At 34.3% G+C, this 23,193-nt stretch overlaps 1 protein-coding gene across 2 annotated transcripts in view; it reads right to left on the bottom strand.

Moving 5' to 3' along the window:
- Positions 1-16,757: 16,757 nt before the first annotated feature.
- The window catches only part of LOC143350116 (uncharacterized), a 65,352-nt gene continuing 58,916 nt past the window's right edge, over positions 16,758-23,193 (bottom strand). For both annotated transcript variants that reach the window (XM_076781954.1, XM_076781964.1), the window contains one exon: positions 16,758-22,179. In XM_076781954.1, coding sequence (XP_076638069.1) covers positions 21,338-22,179 — 842 coding nt within the window. In that variant the 3' untranslated portion in view covers positions 16,758-21,337. The remainder of the gene's footprint in view (positions 22,180-23,193) is intronic.

The raw sequence follows: 23,193 nt of genomic DNA, 5'->3' as shown, positions 1-23,193 counted from the left end.
AATTATGTTCTATTGCGAGGGTCAATTACAATCATTTTTTGTCATTACACATATCCCCGAAATCCTACGTGCTTTCGAGAAAAAAAATTGTTTACCAAAAATCCAGCTTCAATCAACAAATTAGTATTCTTGATTTTCGTCTTATTTTGGACTGTAGAATCTCCCGTTAAAATTTTTCCTAGGATTGGCCGAACACCTTGCATATAGTAATCAAAATACTATTTTGCTTTTTTGTTATAAGTTACTAGAACAGAAATTTGCAGATCAGACCACTTTTATTAGTACATATATTCAACCACACATAGTATTAATTTTCATTATTTTCAGTAGAAAAAGGCAATGTATATACACAAAATGATAAAGAATATGTCTCCTAAAAATCGTACAGTCTTACGATTTCTTTCCAAAAAATTCCTGAGGTATGTTTAAAAATTGACTTTCTAGAACAGAATACCCCCTCAACAGCAAAAGGGTTAATGAAGATATTGTATTAATATTTTATAATAAAACACGTATGCACATGCATGTGTGCGTGTGTGTACTTGACATAAAGAGTGCAACTAAAATTGATAACAATTTTATTACCGTCCACTATTCACATTAATTGCCCAACGTGGTATCAGAGTCGAATACGTATTTATAAGAAACATCTTACTCTGTCTCGCGTCTTCTTTTTGTTCGTGGCGATAGCATCGTCGGCTATGTATCATGGCTTTGTGTAATGCAACACCATCTACGTTTAATCGAGCCTACCCGTGCGATAAGATCGTGCTGTTATCGATATCTGCTTGTATCGATCAAAGGGCTCGAGGATAACACGAACGACAAAGTGGAGGAACTCGAAGACTAACCCAAAGAAGAATGGTAGAAATTGACCAATTTTGGACCTGGTTGGCAACGAGAGCTTTTCACGAGTTTTAAAACACGTAATTATGTATCCTCATGACGATTGAAAAAGTTATAAAAAATAAGCAAAAACTTCGGAAATGTCATTTGTAAAATTTGATAACTGTTGTCTTCTTTGGATGACGATGTATCATAAAATAATCTAAAGTAGATCGGTGTCGATCGTATTTAAAAAACCATAAAAAAGACGAAAAATTTATATTTGATTTGAATTACTACGTACAGACTATATAGTAAAGGAACGATGACAATAATACTTGAAGCCACGATGGTATACAATCTCATCATATTTGAAATGTTCGTGTACTTTGTTTAGATTTAGAAAATTTAGTGAAATCGATGAACGTCAGATTTAAAGGTGTAAAACAGAGCAAAGGAAGTTTTACAAAATACGAGACTTGTGTTTTACAGCGATTATTATTTGTCTTTTTAAATTGTAAGATTACTTGTCAAAATGACAACAGTTTTGTTTATTCTCTTGTAAAAATTTGTTCCTTTTTCTGTATTATAGTTTATAGTAAAAAATACTAAGTATTGCATGTGCATTGTAATTGTGTTTTATGTATAGTAATTAATTATTTGTCCTTTCTTACAATGAAAATGACGACAGCTTTGTTTATTCTCTTGTAAAAATATGTACCTTTTTCTGTATTATAGTATAGTATAATAACGAATATCAAACATTGTAATTGTGTTTTATGTATAGTAATTTTTTGAAAAATAAATCATTGGTGGATTTTTAATATGACCAACTGTTCGTTCGAGTTGCTAGATCACGACACAAAAGAACCAACGAAACAGGGAGGTTCGACTTCGTATCGAATCGAAGATCGGTGAATTATCGAACGATATCAGGGTTGAAACGCAATCATGCATTGCTAGAAACTAGCTAGCGTTCCATATGACGCGGCACCTCGCCAACAGCTGACTACGCTGTTAGCAATATACGCTAATCTCTAATTACACAGTGTCTTAATTATCGCCTCATTGTTCGTGCCGCGTATATAAATAAATTGCGCAAACGTACAGTGACGTGTAGCGATTCTATCAGCGTCTGAACAATCAACCCCCAGGCTGCCGTTCGGGTTCCGCCTAGATATACTGATCGTGCAATTGTAAATTACGCTCCATTGTTGCGTATTTAAATTCGCTGATTTTAGGACATTACAACGGTACGAGAATCGGAATATAAAAAACGACGTGCTCGATCGCGTGCAGAATTCGACAAGCTTTGTTCGCGAATAACATAAATGCAAATTTTATACTGATTCGTAAACTAACTTCCACACTAAACATTTCTGTAGACGAAACACAAACGATTGCAAGCATCTTTCAATCGCGAACGATTATATTTCATATTTGTCCAGGATGAAAAAAATTTTGATTGATCCACTCTATATTATACAGAATGGTCGGCCACCCCTGGGAAAAATTTTAGTGGAAGATTCTAGAGTCGAAAATAAGACGAAAATTAAGAATACCAATTTGTTGATGAAGGTTTCGTTAAGAAGTTATTAACGTTTAAAGTTTCGCTCGTACTGAATTTTTTTCTTGAAAATTCGCAGGATTTCGGGGGTATGTGTATTCACCAAAAATGGTTGTATTTGATCCCAGAATCTAGAAATAATTTTTTTAAAACGATTCGAAAGTTTTTTTTTCGCCGAGAAATTTAGGCACCTACTCCCTGTCGATTTTTCTTAAAAATTCGTTTTTGATTTTTAATAATTTTGTTTGACGCCCTACAGAAAAGTTGTCTAATACTTTTTTGTAGGTATCCATGAGCTCTGCTTTAGAAAAAAGTTTCATTGTAATATATTCACTATTCTAGGAATTATGGTCGTTTGAAATTTGGACCACTTTTATGGGGTTTTTGTCATTTTACGGAATCAAGGATCAATCTTTCGAACATTTCTATAATTTCTATATATTCTACACTAGAATACGCGTCGTTTGCCTTTTTGAACATTAAAATCGTTCAATCCGTTCAGAAGTTATGACATTTTAAAGATACGCAAGAAATTTTGGAATGACATTCTGGTCTGAGATTATATTTTCGGTAAGGAATTTTTATCTCGAAGGTGGGTAGGAATTCGGGGATATGTCTATTGATAAAAAATGATTATAATCTACCCCTGCAACTAAAAATAATTTTTCCAGTGGGATTTGAAACTTTTCAATTTCACTGAAAAATTTAGGCACCTACCCCCGTCGATTTTTCTTAAAAATTCGTTTTTGATTTTTAATAATTTTGTTTGACGCCCTACAGAAAAGTTGTCTAATACTTTTTTGTAGGTATCCATGAGCTCTGCTTTAGAAAAAAGTTTCATTGTAATATATTCACTATTCTAGGAATTATGGTCGTTTGAAATTTGGACCACTTTTATGGGGTTTTTGTCATTTTACGGAATCAAAGATCAATCTTTCGAACATTTTTATAATTTCTATATATTCTACACTAGAATACGCGTCGTTTGCCTTTTTGAACATTAAAATCGTCCAATCCGTTCAGGAGTTATGACATTTTAAAGATATGTATAAAGTTTTGGAGTGACATTTCTGGTCTCAGATTATATTTCTGGTAAAGAATTTTTTTTCTCGAAAGCACGTAGAATTTCGGGGATATATCTATTCACCAAAAATGCTTATAATAGACTCCTGTAACTAAATATAATTTTTTTAGTATGATTTGAAATTTTTTAATTTCGTCCAAAAATTTCAATACATACTCGAATTTTTTTCTCGAAAGTGGGTAGGATTTCAAGGGTATGTGTATTCATCAAAAATGATTGTAATTGATCCCTGCAACCGAAAATAATTTTTTCAGAATAATTTGAAATTTTTTAATTTAATTTTTTAATGACTTTTTATTGAAGCCTCAATCGACAAATTGGTATTCTTGATTTTCGTATTATTTTGCCCTCTAGAATCTCCCGTTAAAATTTTTCCCAAGGCTGAACACCCTGTATATGTATGAACATAGTCGTAATTACTTATATTACTTTTAGATTCTCAATTTTATAAATTCGAAGAGATAATTGGACTCACCCTCCCACCAAATTGTTGTACGTTATGTTATTAAATATTCATATTTTACGGAAGTTCGAAATTTTATGCAAACAAATTAAAAATGATAAAGAAATAAAATGAAACGTGGTTCTCGTTGCGAGAAAATTAACACGAAAGGATTCGTTGGACGAAAGAGAAGAGCGACGAATCCGGGCTATGTTATCAACAAATTTCTGCCCGACACTGGGCGAGTTTTGTGTTTTCTATTCTCAAATGGAGAAATCGGATAAGAGGGCCACGATCCGGAACGAAGGTAATCGCGAACCGTCGGAGTTGGAATTGTAAACACGGCTTAAAGTCTGGATAGACGAATGCGGCGCCAACGTAACGCTGACGCAACACGTAAGAGGAGAGTAAACGTGAGACGATGTGTCTCACGACGAAAGGTAACGTCATATCCTGAATTTATCGGACGAGCAGACGGCTATTTACCTCTTCGATCGAATTTAACTTCCTCAATAACTGAATAGAAAGTTTTTTAAACCGTTTCCTCGAGTCAAACGAGAATAATTACGCGATCTCGTTTAGTGAAAAAGATAACGACACCGTTAGAAAAATAAATATTCCAATGGCTCGTACGGTATTTATTGTAATAAAAAATAATGAGAAAACGTAATTACCGATTTTTTCTTTGGTTTTAATTCGCCCGTTAACTGCGCCTGGCCGTTCCTTTTAACGCGTCGACCGCCATCTTGGTTCCTACCGATCTGGAGCACGCCAGAAAATTCTTTTCGCAAGATTTCCTGTGTCAATAAAACGAGTATGTTATTTCTTAAATTAACTGTGATATTTTACAGGCGTTTGAATGATATGTAACACATTTTGAGGATCGATATATAAATATTACACAACTTCAACAAAATCTTTACGAGTCCTTTATATGTATATATTTAACAAACATATAAATTGATAATATTCGTCTTTCTCACGTTCGTACGCTTATTCTTTTACAAACATAACATTTATATACTTATATTTTTTTCACATGCACATCTTTGTTTTTGAATATAGCTCAAATTAATTTCCAAACAATAAGATTACTTTGTAGACTTTTTCTTGTTTATTCAACAAATCACGAACTGTTAACGATATAAGAACATATATTATTCGTATCATCGATGACATAGAGCCTGATTTATGAGCTAGTGTGATCGAAAACTGCAATTGTCATCGAATCAAAATAAAACAATGAGCATCAGATTATATTTTGTAGTTTTTATTTCATTTCAATTGGAAGTTCTATCGAGCTCATTGAAGAACTGATTGCACCAAAAAACGTTATTGTTAATCGCTAATTTCGATGAAATTTAACACAGTGGCAGAGCTATCAAAAATATTTGACCCTCATTTTTTTTCTTTCGTCCATGATGAAGGGGTGAAATCCGCCCTCAAATTGGAGGCTATAAAACGTATGTGCAAACCATTAAAAATATTAGAATGGTATGAACGAATGTATTTTATATTTACGACCAATTTCACTGTATGAACAAATTGGTAAAAACTGCATTTGTTTAAATATATTGAAAAATGAGTTTAAGAATACGATAGGACGACCTGATATAAAGTAATCGTAGAAAATATACAGAGATAGATGATTTTAACCGAGAGTTTCCAACGATCAGCTTCGTCTATAAAGTGTTCAAACTCTAAACGAGGGGTTCGATGATACACGAGTAACCTAATACTTCCTAATCGGACGAAAAGGAAAGAAATGGCTGTGTGTACCGAGCGAAAGAAAGCGTACGGAGGAGGAAGATTTGCTCGGCCGGTTCGAGCGAACGGAACGAAATAAGCGAGATAAATGGAAAAGAAAAATGAGAGGAAGGGGAGGGAGGAACGAGAGAGAAAAGGGGACGGAGAATTCGCAAAATCGGCTTGGAGAGGGCCTGAAGGTGGATGGTGCGTAGGGCAATAAATATCGTGCGATTAGATCTTCGAAGCAGCCGCTGTTGGGGTTGTTTACGAACAGAGGGAATGTCTATTAATCACTCGATGTTAATCAAGTCGACCGCTAAGTAGGCTGCGCCGCTGCATTAAAGTGCATTGCCACGTATATCGCGTCGGCGTGGCAACCAGCGCGCATACAGGCGCGTCTACATCAAAAACTCTGCATAACCAAACATACGGACGGATAAATATATAGATAGATCGAAGAAGAAGGGCGAGAAGGAGCGGATACCGACTTCTGTGCGGTTAGCCTTTAGCCTTTTATTATTCGAGCGAGAGGCCCATCTACCTACCGCAGACCACATGCGCGTTCCTCTCCTCATTTTTGAAGAATTAATCAGGGCTAATTGCCAATCTGTATCGGGGAACTCGAGCTCTTTCACCGGATAAAGTTACGAGCTTCCTTCCCGTCTTTCAGAACTCACGGGTTCCTAAACTCCTCGGGAATCCCTCGATCCTCCTAGTATTTAGGCCAGTGGTTCCTAACCCTCTCTAACCGAACACTTTCCATCACGTGTTTTGCACACCGAATTCATCGGTTATAATTTAACACTTTAACTACCATGTCATCCATTATGGGTGACAGAACTCTTAACCGCGGAACTAAAACAATTAATTCTCAAGTTGAAATGTTAAAGAAAATAAATTTTAATAGGCTTCGTAAATTTTAGTGAAGTTACGAAAGTAAGTACAACGACAGGTTTTAAGTTATATAGTTTAAAAATCAAACATATACTAGCTGAGACAGAACTTTTAACCGCGGAACTAAAACAATTAATTCTCAAGATGAAATGTTAAAGAAAATAAATTTGAACAGGCTTTGTAAATTTTAGTGAAGATACGAAAGTAAGTACAACGACAGGTTTTAAGTTATATAGTTTAAAAATCAATCATATACTAACTGTGACAGAACTTTTAACAGCGGAACTAAAACAATTAATTCTCAAGTTAAACTGTTAAAAAAAATAAATTTTAACAGACTTTGTAAATTTTAGTGAAGTTACGAAAGTAAGTATTACGACAGGTTTTAAGTTATATAGTTTACAATTGTCTAAAATCAAAGTTTTGGTCCCGTAAACCATTTTAGGATTTCAGACTGGCAGTCAACGTGTTAAAGGAAATACGTATTTTATTGAATTATTATAACAGAAGCATGTTTAGTATTTTTTTAAGTATTTTAACAACGTTGGTTGTAACTATGTATGGTGATAATCCTGTATTCTATTTTCTTTTCTACCATATTCTCCGACAAACGAGTCTTTTTAAAAATCAAACATATACTAGCTGTGACAGAACTTTTAACCGCGGAACTAAAACAATTAATTCTCAAGTTGAAATGTTAAAGAAAATAAATTTTAATAGGCTTCGTAAATTTTAGTAAAGTTACGAAAGTAAGTACTACGACAGGTTTTAAGTTATATAATTTACAATTGTCTAAAATCAAAGTTTTGGTCTCGTAAACAATTTTAGGATTTCAGACTGGCAGTCAACGTGTTAAAGGAAATACGTATTTTATTGAATTATTATAACAGAAGCATGTTTAGTATTTTTTTAAGTATTTTAACAACGTTGGTTGTAACTATGTATGGTGATAATCCTGTATTCTATTTTCTTTTCTACCATATTCTCCGACAAACGAGTCTTTTTAAAAATCAAACATATACTAGTTGTGACAGAACTTTTAACCGCGGAACTAAAACAATTAATTCTCAAGTTGAAATGTTAAAGAAAATAAATTTGAACAGGCTTTGTAAATTTTAGTGAAGTTACAAAAGTAAGTACTATGACAGGTTTTAAGTTATATAGTTTACAATTGTCTAAAATCACAGTTTTGGTCTCGTAAACAATTTTAGGATTTCAGACTGGCAGTCAACGTGTTAAAGGAAATACGTATTTTATTGAATTATTATAACAGAAGCATGTTTAGTATTTTTTTAATCATTTTAACAACGTTGGTTGTAACTATGTATGGTGATAAACCTGTATTCTATTTTCTTTTCTACCATATTCTCCAACAAACGAGTCTTTTTAAAAATCAAACATATACTAGCTGATCTTTCGAAACAATTATTATACAAATAAATAAATGAAATTTTGAACATTGAGAATGGTCTGGGACCTTTTTAAAGGAAGCTTCGACATAAAAATTATATCAAAGGATAAAAAAACGTCTAGCTGTTGATGTGAATTTGTTTACTCGAGGAGACTCTTACGAGCACATGGTTCCAGAGTTTAACAAATAGAAAAAATTAACGAAAAGAAAGAATGGTTTTGATCGTTTTAACGGGACAAGTAAAGAAAGAACACTTCGTTTCTTCGAACAGAGATGACTAGAAATAGATTTTCTCAAACACAAATATAAAACTTTATTTTACTGTCCCCTCCCCCTCGATATTATCGAGAATTCGAGCATTTTGTATGTATTCGCCTAATTCGCCGCTGGCAAGTAACGTGTTAAGAAGTTTGCGTTCCAACGTTCAAACGATAATGCCTTTGCAAGTATTCGTTTCGGAAATATTTGATAGTAATGGCCGGTCTATGTCCATCGGGAGTGGATATGACACGTACATTTCGAATTCGTCGCACCTCGACGTAATGTAAAACTTCTGCTAAACGGCTGGTCTAAAGGAGAAATTGGAAAAGTGGGAGAAAAAGAAGAAGAAGAAAAGACGAAAGAAAGAGGAAGCGAACTCTTTATGGACTTGTTTGTCGCTCAGCGGCTTTTTAGGATTTATTCGAAAAGTTCGAATCCGCGTCGAAACGCCTCCGCAAGATCGTTTTAACCGATCGCACGACAGTTAGACGAGGCGATTTCCTCTTTCATAGTAATCCAGTATCGAATACGAGCATTTTTATAAACAAAACTTCGAATCGCCAGATCCTGTTTGCAAATCTCGCTTAGGTACGTAATTCCTTTATCGCGATGGACGTTTATGCAAACGCGTATTGTAATGGTATTCTGAGTTACGAAAATAGGATTTCAGGATTTTAGGATTTCAGCGAACATCTGTTTCATTCTTTAAAGATTTTAATCATTTTGCAAAAGTGAATACAATGTCTCGAGTAAAAGAGATCACCTAAATATCTATTTATTGCGTGGGAAAATTGGTGAGAATAAAGATACACTTATGAAAAGCATTACTTTTGCATATAAAGAAAGGTTCAATTTAATCAAGATTTGTAATCTAATATGATTAAGACAAGATTAGATTGATTTGTATTTGTATTGCATTGTTAGTTAAAGCGAAGACCGTACTCGTTTGATCAGTAACAATATTACACAAAAGATAATATTTTACATAGAAAATTGAATATAATTATGAAGATTGTACAGTATATTTTAACCATAAAATATGTGGAAAAATAAAAGAAATGTAATTGTAAAATCTGAGCTGCACATTAGAGAATGTTTCAAAAGATACCATTTGACCATCAATTTGAAATTGTACATAATAATAAAACATATTTTTGTATGTAATTGTTTCACTTGTATATTAAATAAATTACTGTAAATTAGGTGGCTGTACTAGAATAAGGAAAGATACAAGATACAAAAAATGTCTTGTACCTCAAAGTCCAATATATTAATATACAGGATGTTCGATCATCACTGGGAAAAATTTTAATGGGAGACTCTATAGGCCAAAAAAAGACGAAAATCAAGAATATCAATTTCTTGACAGAGGCTTCGTTAAAAAGTTATTAAAAAATTAAATTAAAAAATTTCAAATTATTCTGAAGAAATTATTTTTAGTTGCAGGGGTCAATTGCAATCATTTTTAGTCAATAGACATACCCCCGAAATATTAACCATTTTCGAAAAAAAAATTCAGAAAGTGGACAAATTTTCGACGAAAATCAAAAAATTCAAATCATTCTGGAAAAATTATTTTTCGTTGCAGAGGTCAGTTACGATCATTTTTGGTCAGCTCATATATCCCCGAAATCCTAATCATTTTCGAGAAAAAAATTCCTTACCGAAAATATAATCTGAGGCCTGAAATGGTTGCCCGAAATTTCATGCGAATCTTTAAAACATCATAACTCTTGAACGGATTGGACGATTTTAATGTTTAAAAAAGCAAACGACGCGTATTTTGGTGGAGAATATGTACAAATCACAAAAATATTCGAAAAGTTGGTCCTTGACCCTGCAAAATGAGAAAAACCCCGTAAAAATGGTCCAATTTTCAAACAGCCATAACTCCTACAATAGTGAATATATTTCAATGAAACTTTTTTCCGAAGTAGAGCCCATGGGCACCTACAAAAAAGTATTAGACAACTTTTCTGTAGGGTGCCAAACAAAATTATTAAAAATGAAAAACTAATTTTTAAGAAACATTGACAGGGGGTAGGTGCCTAAATTTCTCGGCGAAAAAAAAAATTTCGAATCGTTCTAAAAAAATTATTTCTAGATTCTGGGGTCAAATACAATCATTTTTGGTCAATAGACATACCCCCAAAATCCTGCGCATTTTCGAGAAAAAAATTCAGTACTGGCGGAACTTTAAATGTTAATAACTTTTTAACGAAGCCTCCATCAAAAAATTGATGTTCTTGATTTTCGCCATATTTTGGCCTTTAGAATCTCCCATTACAATTTTTCCCAGGGGTGGCCGAATACCCTGTATAATATTGCGATACATAACTCTAAACATAAGATACACCTCCTAAATCATTAAATTGAAACATTTTGAGCAATAAACATTAATTTTTGTATTTCTTTTACTAAAAATTATGGCCCACCCACTATATTCGTAATTCGACGATGAAAGTGATCCAAAAATAAGAAGTACGAGACAAGATCTTAGTAACAATGGCATTGTTAAATTACCAAATTATTGGAAGGAAGTTATAAAATGTGAATAAATTAAATACGTTCCTTCACACAAGAAACGACAACTTTTGTAGGTACCCGATATAATTAACACTTTGACTGCCACGTTACAATTTATATGGAACTTGAAAAATTAATTCTCAAGTTGAGATATGGAGGGAAATAAATTTGGATAGAATTTCTGAATTTTATCAAGGTCTCAAAAATAAGTATTGAAAGAAATTTTAGGTTTGGTAGTTTACAGTGTTCCAAGACCAAAATTTTAGTCCCACGGAATATTATATTTTCGATCTGGCAGCGAACGTGTTAAATAACAATCCGACAATGACAAACGGTTACTAATTCTGGGACAGCAAACGTGCAAACGTATTTATGGATAATTGTATTAATAAACTGTACACTCGAATGCACGCGTCGGGGTACGAAAACAGAGCTCCTCTCCCTAATTATCCGAATGAACGAGAACGTTCGCGTTTATCTTCCTTTCGTCGCGATCCTCTTTCTCGCTTAAACCGTATCTTTTCGAGCCGTCTTCTCTTCTACCTTGTAGCGCGTTCGCGATTCCATCGTGACCGGCAAACCTTACAGAAGGTGAACGAAATAAAATGACAGAGAAGTAGGTGGACGTCGTTGTACGAAAATAAACGAAGTCTTTAAAAAGACTGAAAATATGTCGATAAATCTAATGTTTAGCCGAGATAGGTCGCCGGCGACTGCTGGGGAGCAACTGACTCCAACGAGGACGAGCATTAAAACGACCCGAGTGGACTATTATTTCTCGTTAACCTCGAACCGAACTCGGCGAGAAGTTGCGTACTTTCGAATAGCAGCGAGAAGGGTGAGAATCTTTCCACCTTGGAGAAAGTTTTCAAATTCCTGCTATCCGCCATTCGTTCTGTTCCACGATCGCGAGCTACGATTGGCCCCCCCCCCCCCCGGGGGTCTACGTACCCTTCGACGCTGACAAATTATACATTTCTATATACGCGTGATCCACTTTTATCGTGACACACCTAGCGCATCGATGATATTTACTATCCTCTCGCGGACAGAGAACCGGGTCCGGTTTCAAAAATCCTTCCAGCTCGCATATTTGGGAAAGTTGTTCGTTCGGGATTGCCCCGGCGGAATCAACGGAAACTCTTTTGTTCGATTGATCGCTCGTCGTTTCCACGCTCGCTGAAATAATCGTCCGAATTCTGTTGTTGTTCGCGTTCCTCCCCACCGATATAATTGGGTCATCCCGAAAGTTTCCGCGGTTATTGCTACGCCCGACTTTAAAGGAGCACCCCATTATATGCAACTCTTAGGCTTCCATTGGTTTATAACGAGAAACGGCTGTTTTTTATTGAGCATACACGGTATTTTTATCGATTACAAATAATAAAAATTTAACTACAGATAAACGAAGTCCTCTGAGGAAAAGTGTCCCCATCGTTGACACGATTTCAGTGTTCCATGTTCTACTAATCAGAAAAAATATCTTCGTTAGAACAGTTATGATCCATATATGCAACTCTTAGACTTTCGTTGGTTTTCTTCGAATATAAATAATAAAAATTTAACTACAGATAAAGGAAGTCCTCTGAGGAAAAGTGTCCCCATCGTTGACACGATTTCAGTGTTCCATGTTCTACTAATCAGAAAAAATATCTTCGTTAGAACAGTTATGATCCATATATGCAACTCTTAGACTTTCGTTGGTTTTCTTCGAATATAAATAATAAAAATTTAACTACAGATAAAGGAAGTCCTTTGAGAAGATATGTCCCTATCGCTGACACGATTCCAGTGTTCGACGTTCTACTAATCAGAAAAAATATCTTCGTTAGAACAGTTGTGATCCATATATGCAACTCTTAGACTTTCGTTGGTTTTTTTCGAATAAAAATAATGAAAATTTAGCTACAGATAAATGAAGTCCTTTGAGAAGATATGTCCCTATCGCTGACACGATTCCAGTGTTCCACGTTCTAGTAATCAGAAAAAATATCTTCGTTAGAATAGTCATGACTTGAAGAAGTAAAAATCTTGATAAATTACAAAATGGCGTTGTATCGACATTGTACAGTTAATAATCACGGAAAGCTCAATCCTTTGGTACTTACTTTGCATTTGAGTTTGGCGAGGCACATTCCATTCGCGGGCACGGTATGCGTGCGTATGATTTATACTCTTCCTTGTTTCAAGTTACGCATCCAAGAATCCGCTGACCAAGATCGCCGAGAGTCAGGGCGTTACTCGCGTATGACGCGTGCAATTTCTCGGGGAATTATTCCACGCACGCCAACGGCAGTTCGTGATATATGGTCAGGCGCATAAGAGACGTGTCCCTCCTACACGCGTGACCCACGATCGGGGCCGAATATTGAATCACTTTAATATCTTGGAACGAGACACGAGACGTACGACGAGTCAAGATGGCCCGCGTCGACCTTATCGTGTGTGTTTAATTGCCAGGGAATCGCGTGTAAATACCTGGCTGCGTAACAATACTGGCATCAAACTTCGTTCAACGACTCAGAAATTCATCCACACACTTCCACATTCTGGGAAATAGGGGAAAATCTCACAGTACCAACTGAAATCAATTATTCTAATGTGAGGTGACAGAACTGTTATTGTCAAACTTTGTTCAACGACTCAGAAATTCATCCACACACTTCCACATTCTGGGAAATAGAGGAAAATCTCACAGTACCAACTGAAATCAATTATTCTAGAGTGAGGTGACAGTTATGTTATTGTCAAACTTTGTTCAACGACTCAGAAATTCATCCACACACTTCCACATTCTGGGAAATAGGGGAACATCTCACAGTACCAACTGAAATCAATTATTCTAATGTGAGGTGATAGTAATGTTATTGTCAAACTTCGTTCAACGACTCAGAAATTCATCCACTCACTTCCACATTCTGGGAAATAGGGGAAAATCTCACAGTACCAACTGAAATCAATTATTCTAATGTGAGGTGATAGTAATGTTATTGTCAAACTTCGTTCAACGACTCAGAAATTCATCCACTCACTTCCACATTCTGGGAAATAGGGGAAAATCTCACAGTACCAACTGAAATCAATTATTCCAGTGTGAGGTGACAGTAATGTTATTGTCAAACTTTGTTCAACGACTCAGAAATTCATCCACACACTTCCAAATTCTGGGAAATAGGGGAAAATATCACAGTACCAACTGAAATCAATTATTCTAGTGTGAGGTGGCAGTAATGTTATTGTCAAACTTTGTTCAACGACTCAGAAATTCATCCACACACTTCCACATTCTGGGAAATAAGCAAAAATCTCACAGTACCAACTGAAATCAATTATTCTAGTGTGAGGTGACAGTAATGTTATTGTCAAACTTTGTTCAACGACTCAGAAATTCATCCACACACTTCCACATTCTGGGAAATAGAGGAAAATCTCACAGTACCAACTGAAATCAATTATTCTAGAGTGAGGTGACAGTTATGTTATTGTCAAACTTCGTTCAACGACTCAGAAATTCATTCAGTCACTTCCACATTCTGGGAAATAGGGGAAAATCCCACAGTACCAACTGAAATCAATTATCGCTTCTAGTGCGAGGTGAATATTATTGTTTCGTGTAACATGTTTTAAAACCACATTGTCTATTTGATTATTACCGATATTCATACGTGTAAAATGTATGTACCTTCATTTCTACCGCGTAGAAACTTAAGATTGAAAAACATCGAAATTTTTTTTTATCTCTTTTCAATGCTTGAAGTTTTAAGAATGACCTCCTAAAATATTAAAATAAAATTTGCAAAAATGACAAAATTACGGAAAATTTAGTAGATGAAGAACATGTAATACGCGTAACGCTTGAAACTAACTGCTCTTTATTTCGAGACATTCATACGGAATTTTCGATCGAATTAGTTTCGATGCGGTGTTAAAAGAAATATTGATTTTGTCACAATTTTTTTGAGACAATTGAAGCTACTGTCTTATAGTTTAAAAAAATTGCAGGCTAACTTGTTTCACAACTTGCAATGGAAAATTACACGTCCGCGTAAAACTATGTTTTCATATCAAATTAATTTTGATCGCCGTAGTTAATTCCAGAGAAAACACTTATTTACGAACAAATGCTGGCTAGTAATTACGCAAGCATTCTGTATACAAATTTAAATTCATTTTCAATTGAATAAACAATTTATAATCCAGTTTTATCACACACCAATCGTATAATCAATAGAAATTGCTGAAACTTCTGTAGGTATATAACGTCAAAGTAAATATCAAAATAAATATGGAGGAGAGCCTAAATTATAACATAGTTATATTCATCGGATAGAGGATGAAGAGCCCTTTAAAATGAAACGTGTTTCAAGTCGATAGCGTGGTTAATGGCGAAGATATAAGGGTTCAAAGCATTTGTTTACTTTTCATTGTTAACGTCGCGAGGTCATTGACCTCACGTGCCCGCAGTAAATAGTAAATAGTAAATATTACGTCACTCGGTCACAATTGTCACGTCTTACGTGTGGAAAAAGAGAGAGGTCCAACACATTAAACGGAGACAGAGATAGTTGAATTATAAAAATTACCCCTTCATTCAAATTACGATATTTCCAAAAGGGAAAGTCGAATTGATATAAACTAAAAATCATTTCAAAAAGGAAGCTTTGTCCGGTTTTTTACAAAAAAAATATAAATCGTTCTACCCGCCATTTGACCGGTCATGATAGGTTTAGTGTTAAGTACTATACATACACTATAATTTACCTTTTTAAAAGTTCAATTTCAGCAACTCTGGCCGAGTTACAATTAAAAAACAAAACGGACGGTACTAGGGGATCTTCACCTATATACAATGGAACTTTTTAAGAAAAAATAAAATATTCGGTTAATCTTTTTATTACAACTATATTATACAAATTATATCCTAACTAATTACGATACAAAAAAAACAAACAAAATATATATCAACGCCAACTTTCGACGGAACAAAAGTACTGGCACAGTCGTAATTTTACAGTGTAATATTAATTAGTTTTGCAGTTTCTGTACCTATTTTGTTCCATTCTGTCCAAAGCACTTACATATTCACAAAGTAAATCGAATCACATAATTGTTCGCAAGATTTTGTATCAGTTTTTGTATTACATAGTTTATTTTGGAATACAGAAGCATCGTATGATTTGTAAACTCAATGCGTATGAAATATAATTGTTATAACATTAGAATAGAATATGTGAATATATTTTCCAAATGAACTGATACAATAAACTCGTATGAACGAATCTGTGAGTCACTGTATGTACAAAAAAAAATAAATTAGTGAAAATTATTAAAGCATGTATGGTTGCTTCACCCAAGTGAAGCATTGGTGGCACTATTTCCACAAAGGTATACAAGAAAATGATTTAAGCAATGTACGAAGGATTAGGAACTGTTGATACAAGATACAAATCAGTCAGAGTGATAATAATTATTCAACTTTAGATTAAGGGGATATTCTTCGACAAAACGCGTATATTTAGGTCTTTTATTTAGATATTTAGATATTTACTGATATTTATGAAATATATAAAAACTTTTTCAAAATGAAATAAACATAATTGGCCACTCTGGATATTCTAAATCTTATAATTTCCATGGTTTCAGTCATTTTAGACAAGTAAAATGAAATATGAAAGGAAATTCTTAAAATAGTAACTCTTTGAAGTTTAATTATCGATTTTCGAATAATTTTATCATTTTCATGAACCAAACAAATATGAAAAATTAAGAAAAACAAAATAAAAAATGTTAAAAAAGTATAGTTTTGAGAAAGACGCGTTTAAAATATTCTTTATGATTCTCATGAACTAAAAAAGTATGAAAACTCGGAATTTGGACACAGAATTCATCCGAATTATCAGAATTATTAATACTTTAACATATAGCTCTTCTTCACAAAAGTGTAAAAAAAGAAGTCGATATTTTGAAAGGTTCACAGTAAAATACCCTCTTAATCAAACCAATTTTCTAATCATTTATTTATGCTGCAGATCAGACGCCGTTAAAATTATGACATACATCGATAAAATATAGTCGATCTCAAGACTTTTGAAACGGAAATTCCACGTCTAGAGTAACCTTTATATAAAATTGTTACATTTTATAAAAGATATGTTTTCGTTTGTACTATTTAACAACGATCATATTCGTATATGTAACAAATTATATAGTAAATTTCAAAGGCGTAAAAACTCTTTCGTGAATCTAGTACACATTTGGTTCCCCTATTTTTCATTTCGAACCTATTCCTAGTATTTTGTGAGAAATAAATATTAAAATGACAAACTTTGGGATAATAATAGGTAATATGTTTAAAAAAACTCCAATATCCACCGTTGGTTCAATAAACTAATTAAAACTGACTTATTTAATTATCATAATATCGGTGATATTGAAATTTGAAAATGAAATAAACCATTAAATTTACGGAATTTTAATTAGGTCTAAATGCGAAATCGTAAACTACCCACTGTAGAAAAAATAGTTTAGACAAAAGTTAAATTATTTTGAGATTGTCCCACATAATCTAACGTAATTATATAATTTTGAATGCACTAATGGATACAAACGTTAACAAGTATTTTAATCTTAGTATTGTTTATTATAATAGACTAACAAATTTTGTCATACAACGTACCACTTTACAACATTAAGATTAAAGTATCTTCTCAACTAAAAGTTTCTCAACATAAATAACTTTTCATTCTAGGAAATAACGAACTGCATCGACGAATGCATAAAAAATTATACGAATTGTACTTAAGAAAATATATGTCACCTTTGTATGAAGAACTAATTATATTATGCTGTGTCGTTCAACATTCAAACCATTTTTTATGCAGCCAGAAGTTCAGAAGTAATTCGCATTTATAGATTAAAATAAAACACCCTGTATATCTCACGAGAGAAAATTTGCTAGGTTCATAAGGATGCTACAATAAAACAAGACAAGAATAATTTGTACAATGTCATGCCCTTTTCTTCTTCTTACCCTAAAAAAAATAGTTATGCTTCTCAAGTATTAACAGATTAATTTATAGTGTATGTACACACAAACGCATCGATTAAATACTTGTTCGAATTGATTTCATGATAACCAACAAAAAGATACAAATTCGTACTTAACAGTATTGTTTTTGCTAAAATAAAAATGTACCACTAACTTTATATACACCAAATAGCACTTGAAAAGAAATACTGTAGTTTGATGGTATTATTTTCAATTACATATTAGTGGATTAATTAGGAATATGTGAAAAAAGCAGATTGATAAACTATCGTTTTCCTGTTAACAGTGTGTATTTGTCATCCTTAATCGTACACACGTATTATATTTTCACTAAATATTAATCAATTATTTCAATTTCCACACAGTATTAATACTCATAGTAATTTCAAATGAAACAGTTTTTCATTATATTTTTATTCGCGAGCAATTACATCGATTACACCGTATTTACGAACCAGAAATACAATCGTCGACAATTGTTCGAAAAGCAAATTCTGTTTCGTAATATTTCTGCAACCATTACTCTGTCGCGGTTGTTAAATACGACATAATCGATGAGAAATTTGAACAAATCGAATCGAACAGTGAAGTCAACAACACGGAATGATTCAGAAGGAGATATCACAGAATTGCCAGTTTCAATAAACTTTTTCTAAATGAAAAACAAAATTAAAGAAACACGAATTAAGTGATTTCTGTGGCACACCGTATAATTCGAGTTTTTTCTTAGGGAAATAGTTCGAGAACGAGTTGGAAAGACGATATCTGTAAGCAAATAATTAACTTAGTTAATTATTTAAAAAATATTTAACACGACAACTGATATGTAGCATCAGTTTTATAGTTACTCGAAGTGACATCTTGTAATAAAAAAAATGTCGATCAAGAGAGTTGTATTATGTACACTAGACGCAAACAATCTTGTCCATACTGCCACAGATGCCACAATAAAACGTGTTAATCTTGTTTCGATATCTATTTGGTAAAATCATCTGATTTTATCAGTCGAAAGTCACCTTTCGTTGTACTGTGCAAAGCTGAAAAGATGATGCATAGAAGGAATGCAGGCACGATTAGTTGTAATGGATTAGTCACGCCTCTATCGTAGTTTATTATTGGTCGAAGCAGTCACGTGGGTCGAATGCTAGTGACTAGAAAATCGTGGGGATACTACTTAATCCCTGTAATGTCCCACTTATCTTTTTTTCAGCGATGCACAGTAGATACAGAGTGTTAAAAAAAAAGTTCAGGATTTGTAAGACAGTTAAAAGTCCTAATAAAAATGGCTTGATAAAATTAAAATTCTCGGAATTATAAACAATTTTCTGTTTACGACAGAATCAACGGATTTATCTTACTATTTTTTCTGTTGAGGTTTACAAAAGATTTTCCATGTAATATAAATCAAATTATTTATAATCCTGGGAATATTAATATTTCAACCCACGTTTCCCAGGACTTCTATCTTTCAAGGGAAGTATTATCTATCCTGAAAATCGTGAACTTTTTTCGAATACCTTGTATATTGTTAACACGTTGATTGCCAAAGCCGTAAAATTTTGTACGAGATCAAAACTTTAATTTTAGACCGTTGTAACGAGAATTGATCTTAGGAACGTCTAGCTGGTGTAATTTGGGGAAAAACTGATGCAAGTGGTACATTGGTAAAGTATCGACATAGATCAGTTTTGAATCTTTGAAAATTTACGTGCAAATTATTTTTTTGAATGTTGTTTGGACGAATACCATTAGAATAATAATGAGAGTTACAACGGGCTTGTTTGGAAGGTAGCTTCCAAGAATTTATTCAGTGGAAAAAATACTAAAATAGCCAAAAGATAGGAAAAATTGACCAAATTCTTTAATGCTACGGAGGAAAAGTATTATAGTGCCGGAATGGCTGAGTAAAGGTAAAATACAAATCTTCAACTAAGAACTTTAAACGCGTCTTACTCGAAGCAACATTAAACGACAAAAATAAAAAATCACATTTTTGACCAATTTCTCTTATCCTATTCTCTGAAAATTTATGAGAAAAAAATCAGAGGCATTTTGTAGAACTTTTTAAAATTTTTTAATTGAAAGTTCAAATTATAAAAATGTAAAAAACCTCAAAAACTGTTGAAAAAAGCCGGTTTATATTTAAAAGGAGCTGTTGCATTCTCAGTAGTGGTAAAAATGGCCGACTGTTAATTCACTACGAAATTTTTGAACGTAGGTCCAAGTTCCCTTCAACCACATTTCTTTTTTTTACATGAATTATATATTTTTTTTCAACTCCTAACTACATAACAGTGGGAAACACTTATTTACAGATGATTCAAAAACATGTTAAGAATATTTCAACCTGAAATATACATAAATATTATTTCGACGTTTTGAATTTAAAAATATATTCAACTAAAATTATTTCGAATACCTTTCTGTTCATTCCAATACTAGTGTTAAAGATTAAGTAGGCGATTTAACACTGTTTGGAGAAAGGCTTAACGTATTTACAGGTTTAACGTGAGACAATCTTAAGCTATCGTAGTTTTTTTATTTTAAATTACGTACTGGTAATTCAAATCGCTTTCAAAAAAAATGTATTACTTTTCCATTCAGGATTCGCGGCACTTTCTCGTAAAAACCTAATTAAAAATGAAACACCTCCCGTTGCCAAGAAATTATATAACATATCAGATCGGTTAGCGCTGATTTTCGATGGAAAATCTATTCGATGTCAGAAAAGTTCCAACAAGGAATATCAGTGGGGAAAAAATTTAAAGGAAAATTTAATTTGCAAAAGAGTGAATTTTATCTATGACTGAATTAATTTGGAGTGCAAAACCTACAGTATCGGTTGTCCGTGAGAAGTTGGCTAGCTCCGCCCATCCCCACTTTAACGACAATAAACTAGATTGGGGCACCAATCAGACCCACATTCCTTTCGCTAGCAACTTCTCGCGGACGCACAGTACTTACTTTCGTAATCAAGATTCATCGATCTCACTCAGATTAACTTACTTTTTAAAATCGCGTCTCGTAGCATGGAAGTCAACGTGTTAAAAATATAATAAACTGCAAACGTTCGAGTGCATCGGTCTCAAATCGAAAAAAAAATAAAAGAAATAAGTTCAATTGAAATTGGCGATCGAAGTTAGCGATCCCATAGTTACTCCCTTCCGTCGACGGTCAAGTAATGAAAACAAAGAAACAAAAGTAAAGATAACGTTTGATTACCGACAAGGTGCATTTATTTCTCGTCAACGATGTACGTAATCTTCAGAATAGCGTCTAAGGAACGTGTACAGAGAGAAATGGATTGTGAAGGATGCGCGACGATCCGTGATTCACCGATCGTCGACGTACAGTTTATTAAATCTGAAATTTCGTTATAGTGCGTCCAACAAATCTATATTTCCTCTTCCTCGTCCGAATCAGAAAAATGTCCATTATCGTACTAGTTTGGAGCGATCGTCGTTGTCCGTTCCCGCAATTGAATTTGCTCCGAACATCGGCGACGGCGATTTACATAAAATATTGTACGTTTAAGTAACACTATGCCTCCTGAGCGGCATATCGTCACTTGCCCTGATTAAATCGTCTTTTCGTTGGCCACCTGCGCGGTGGCTCGACGCAGCGAGCAAATTCTCCTCGAACGTGTCCACCGTGAAGTCCTGCTCTTTGGGCAGTTTCGCTAACACCTTGCTTATCTGGTTGTCCCGCCTGATTAAACGGGATCCAGGTCCGATGGAATTTCTGACGGACGTCACCATGTCGATTCTCATTTGCTGTTTCCTCTTTTGCGTCTGTAACCGATTTAGGACTATGGGTCTGCCTGGGGCGGCCGATGGCGGTGGAGGCGGTGGTGGCATCTTTGGGGGTGGTAACCGGGCTGGTGGACCGGGCGGTAACCGAGCTCCGCCGGGTGTTCGATTTAGACCGTGTTGAGAGGGAAAACCTGGGGCGAGGAATCCTGGCCTAGGCGGCGGTGGGGGCATAACTGGTCGCAGCGGTGGTCCGTACCTGAGCGGCCTCGGACCGTACATAGGCAGAGAACCCGGCGGCGGTGGAATCGGCGGCATAGGACGGAAACCTTGCGACGGGCCCCCAAAACCGAAATGCTGCAACGGATACGGACTGTCGCGAAATTTCGATTTCGCGAAACCGCGTCGCAGAGGCAGGAATCCCGGCGGTCCCATCGTGTTTGGGACTGACTGGTTCCTCGACAGCTTGAACAACGAACGCATCTTCTCAGCTTCGAACGACAACGGCGGAGGCGACTTCAAACTGACTTTACTCGTGTCGATCTTCTTGTCGCGCGGCGTCTTCTTCAACGCGTTCAAATATATTTCGCGCTTGATAGGATACCCGCGAGCCTCTCCGAACGCTGAAACAGGGACAAAAAGCATGCTTCGATAACACGCACGATCGGATACAATAAGGATTCTCTCGCACTTTGATCCGGCAGAACCTCGCGCGATTAGTCCAAATCAGGCTGCCCGAGCGGATCATCTTTAACTCACCGACAGTCTGTTCGTCGACACCGATTCTCTTCGATAATCGTTTCACCGACAATTTCTATTTGCAAGGGACATCACTTAAGCGGGTATTCTCGTCCAGGCTTGGGCATCATTCAAATTATTTTAAATTATTTTATTTGACTGGATGTTATTTGTAATAATTATATGTTAGTTTTTTTGAACAGACAAATAATTTTTGTCTAGGTTGTTTCGTTGTTTGAATTCAAATTGTAATAATTTTTTATTTTATTTATTTCTTTTTAATTATATTATATCAATAATACGGACAGTCCTTAGCAGAAATTGAAGATGTATTATACTTGTACACTAAATATAAAAATTATTTTTATTTTTGGAGGTATTAAAATACTTCAACGATTACCGTACAGAAATAAATATGCTACAAGACTATTCAAATATAAAGCTTTTTTTAAGTATAATACTACACTGCTATCATCTACTCATACGATTTACCACGGAATGGATGTTTTTCTAATAAACTGTTTGAAGCAAGAACAGTTTTAAATGCAAATACGGTTAAACTTTATAGAGTCCTTTCTATAGAGTTATTTGTTACTTTATTTGAATCCAGCAAATAAAAAATTGCGTGAATATACTAAAATAAAGTTACCAAATAAAGTTACTTTTCTTAGGTTATTTGAAAAATGAAAATAATTAAGTATTTGAAATAATATTATACTATATTTTAAATGATTACTTATTACCTTCTTTCAAATAAAATGTATCCAACCCTGTTTTCATAAAAAATAAAAATGTTTGTGCAAATAAACTAGTCATTAAAAAACGTTCAATTGTTATTTAAATGACTTTTCCAAATATTGAACAAAATATAGTTTTCGCCTTCAACTTTGAGGGTGATT

The sequence above is a fragment of the Colletes latitarsis genome, chromosome 2, assembly GCF_051014445.1.
Source record: "Colletes latitarsis isolate SP2378_abdomen chromosome 2, iyColLati1, whole genome shotgun sequence".
NCBI classification, from domain to species: Eukaryota; Metazoa; Arthropoda; class Insecta; order Hymenoptera; family Colletidae; genus Colletes; species Colletes latitarsis.
Note: the sequence above shows the minus strand (reverse complement) of the source record. Positions and strands in the feature narration are given on the sequence as shown.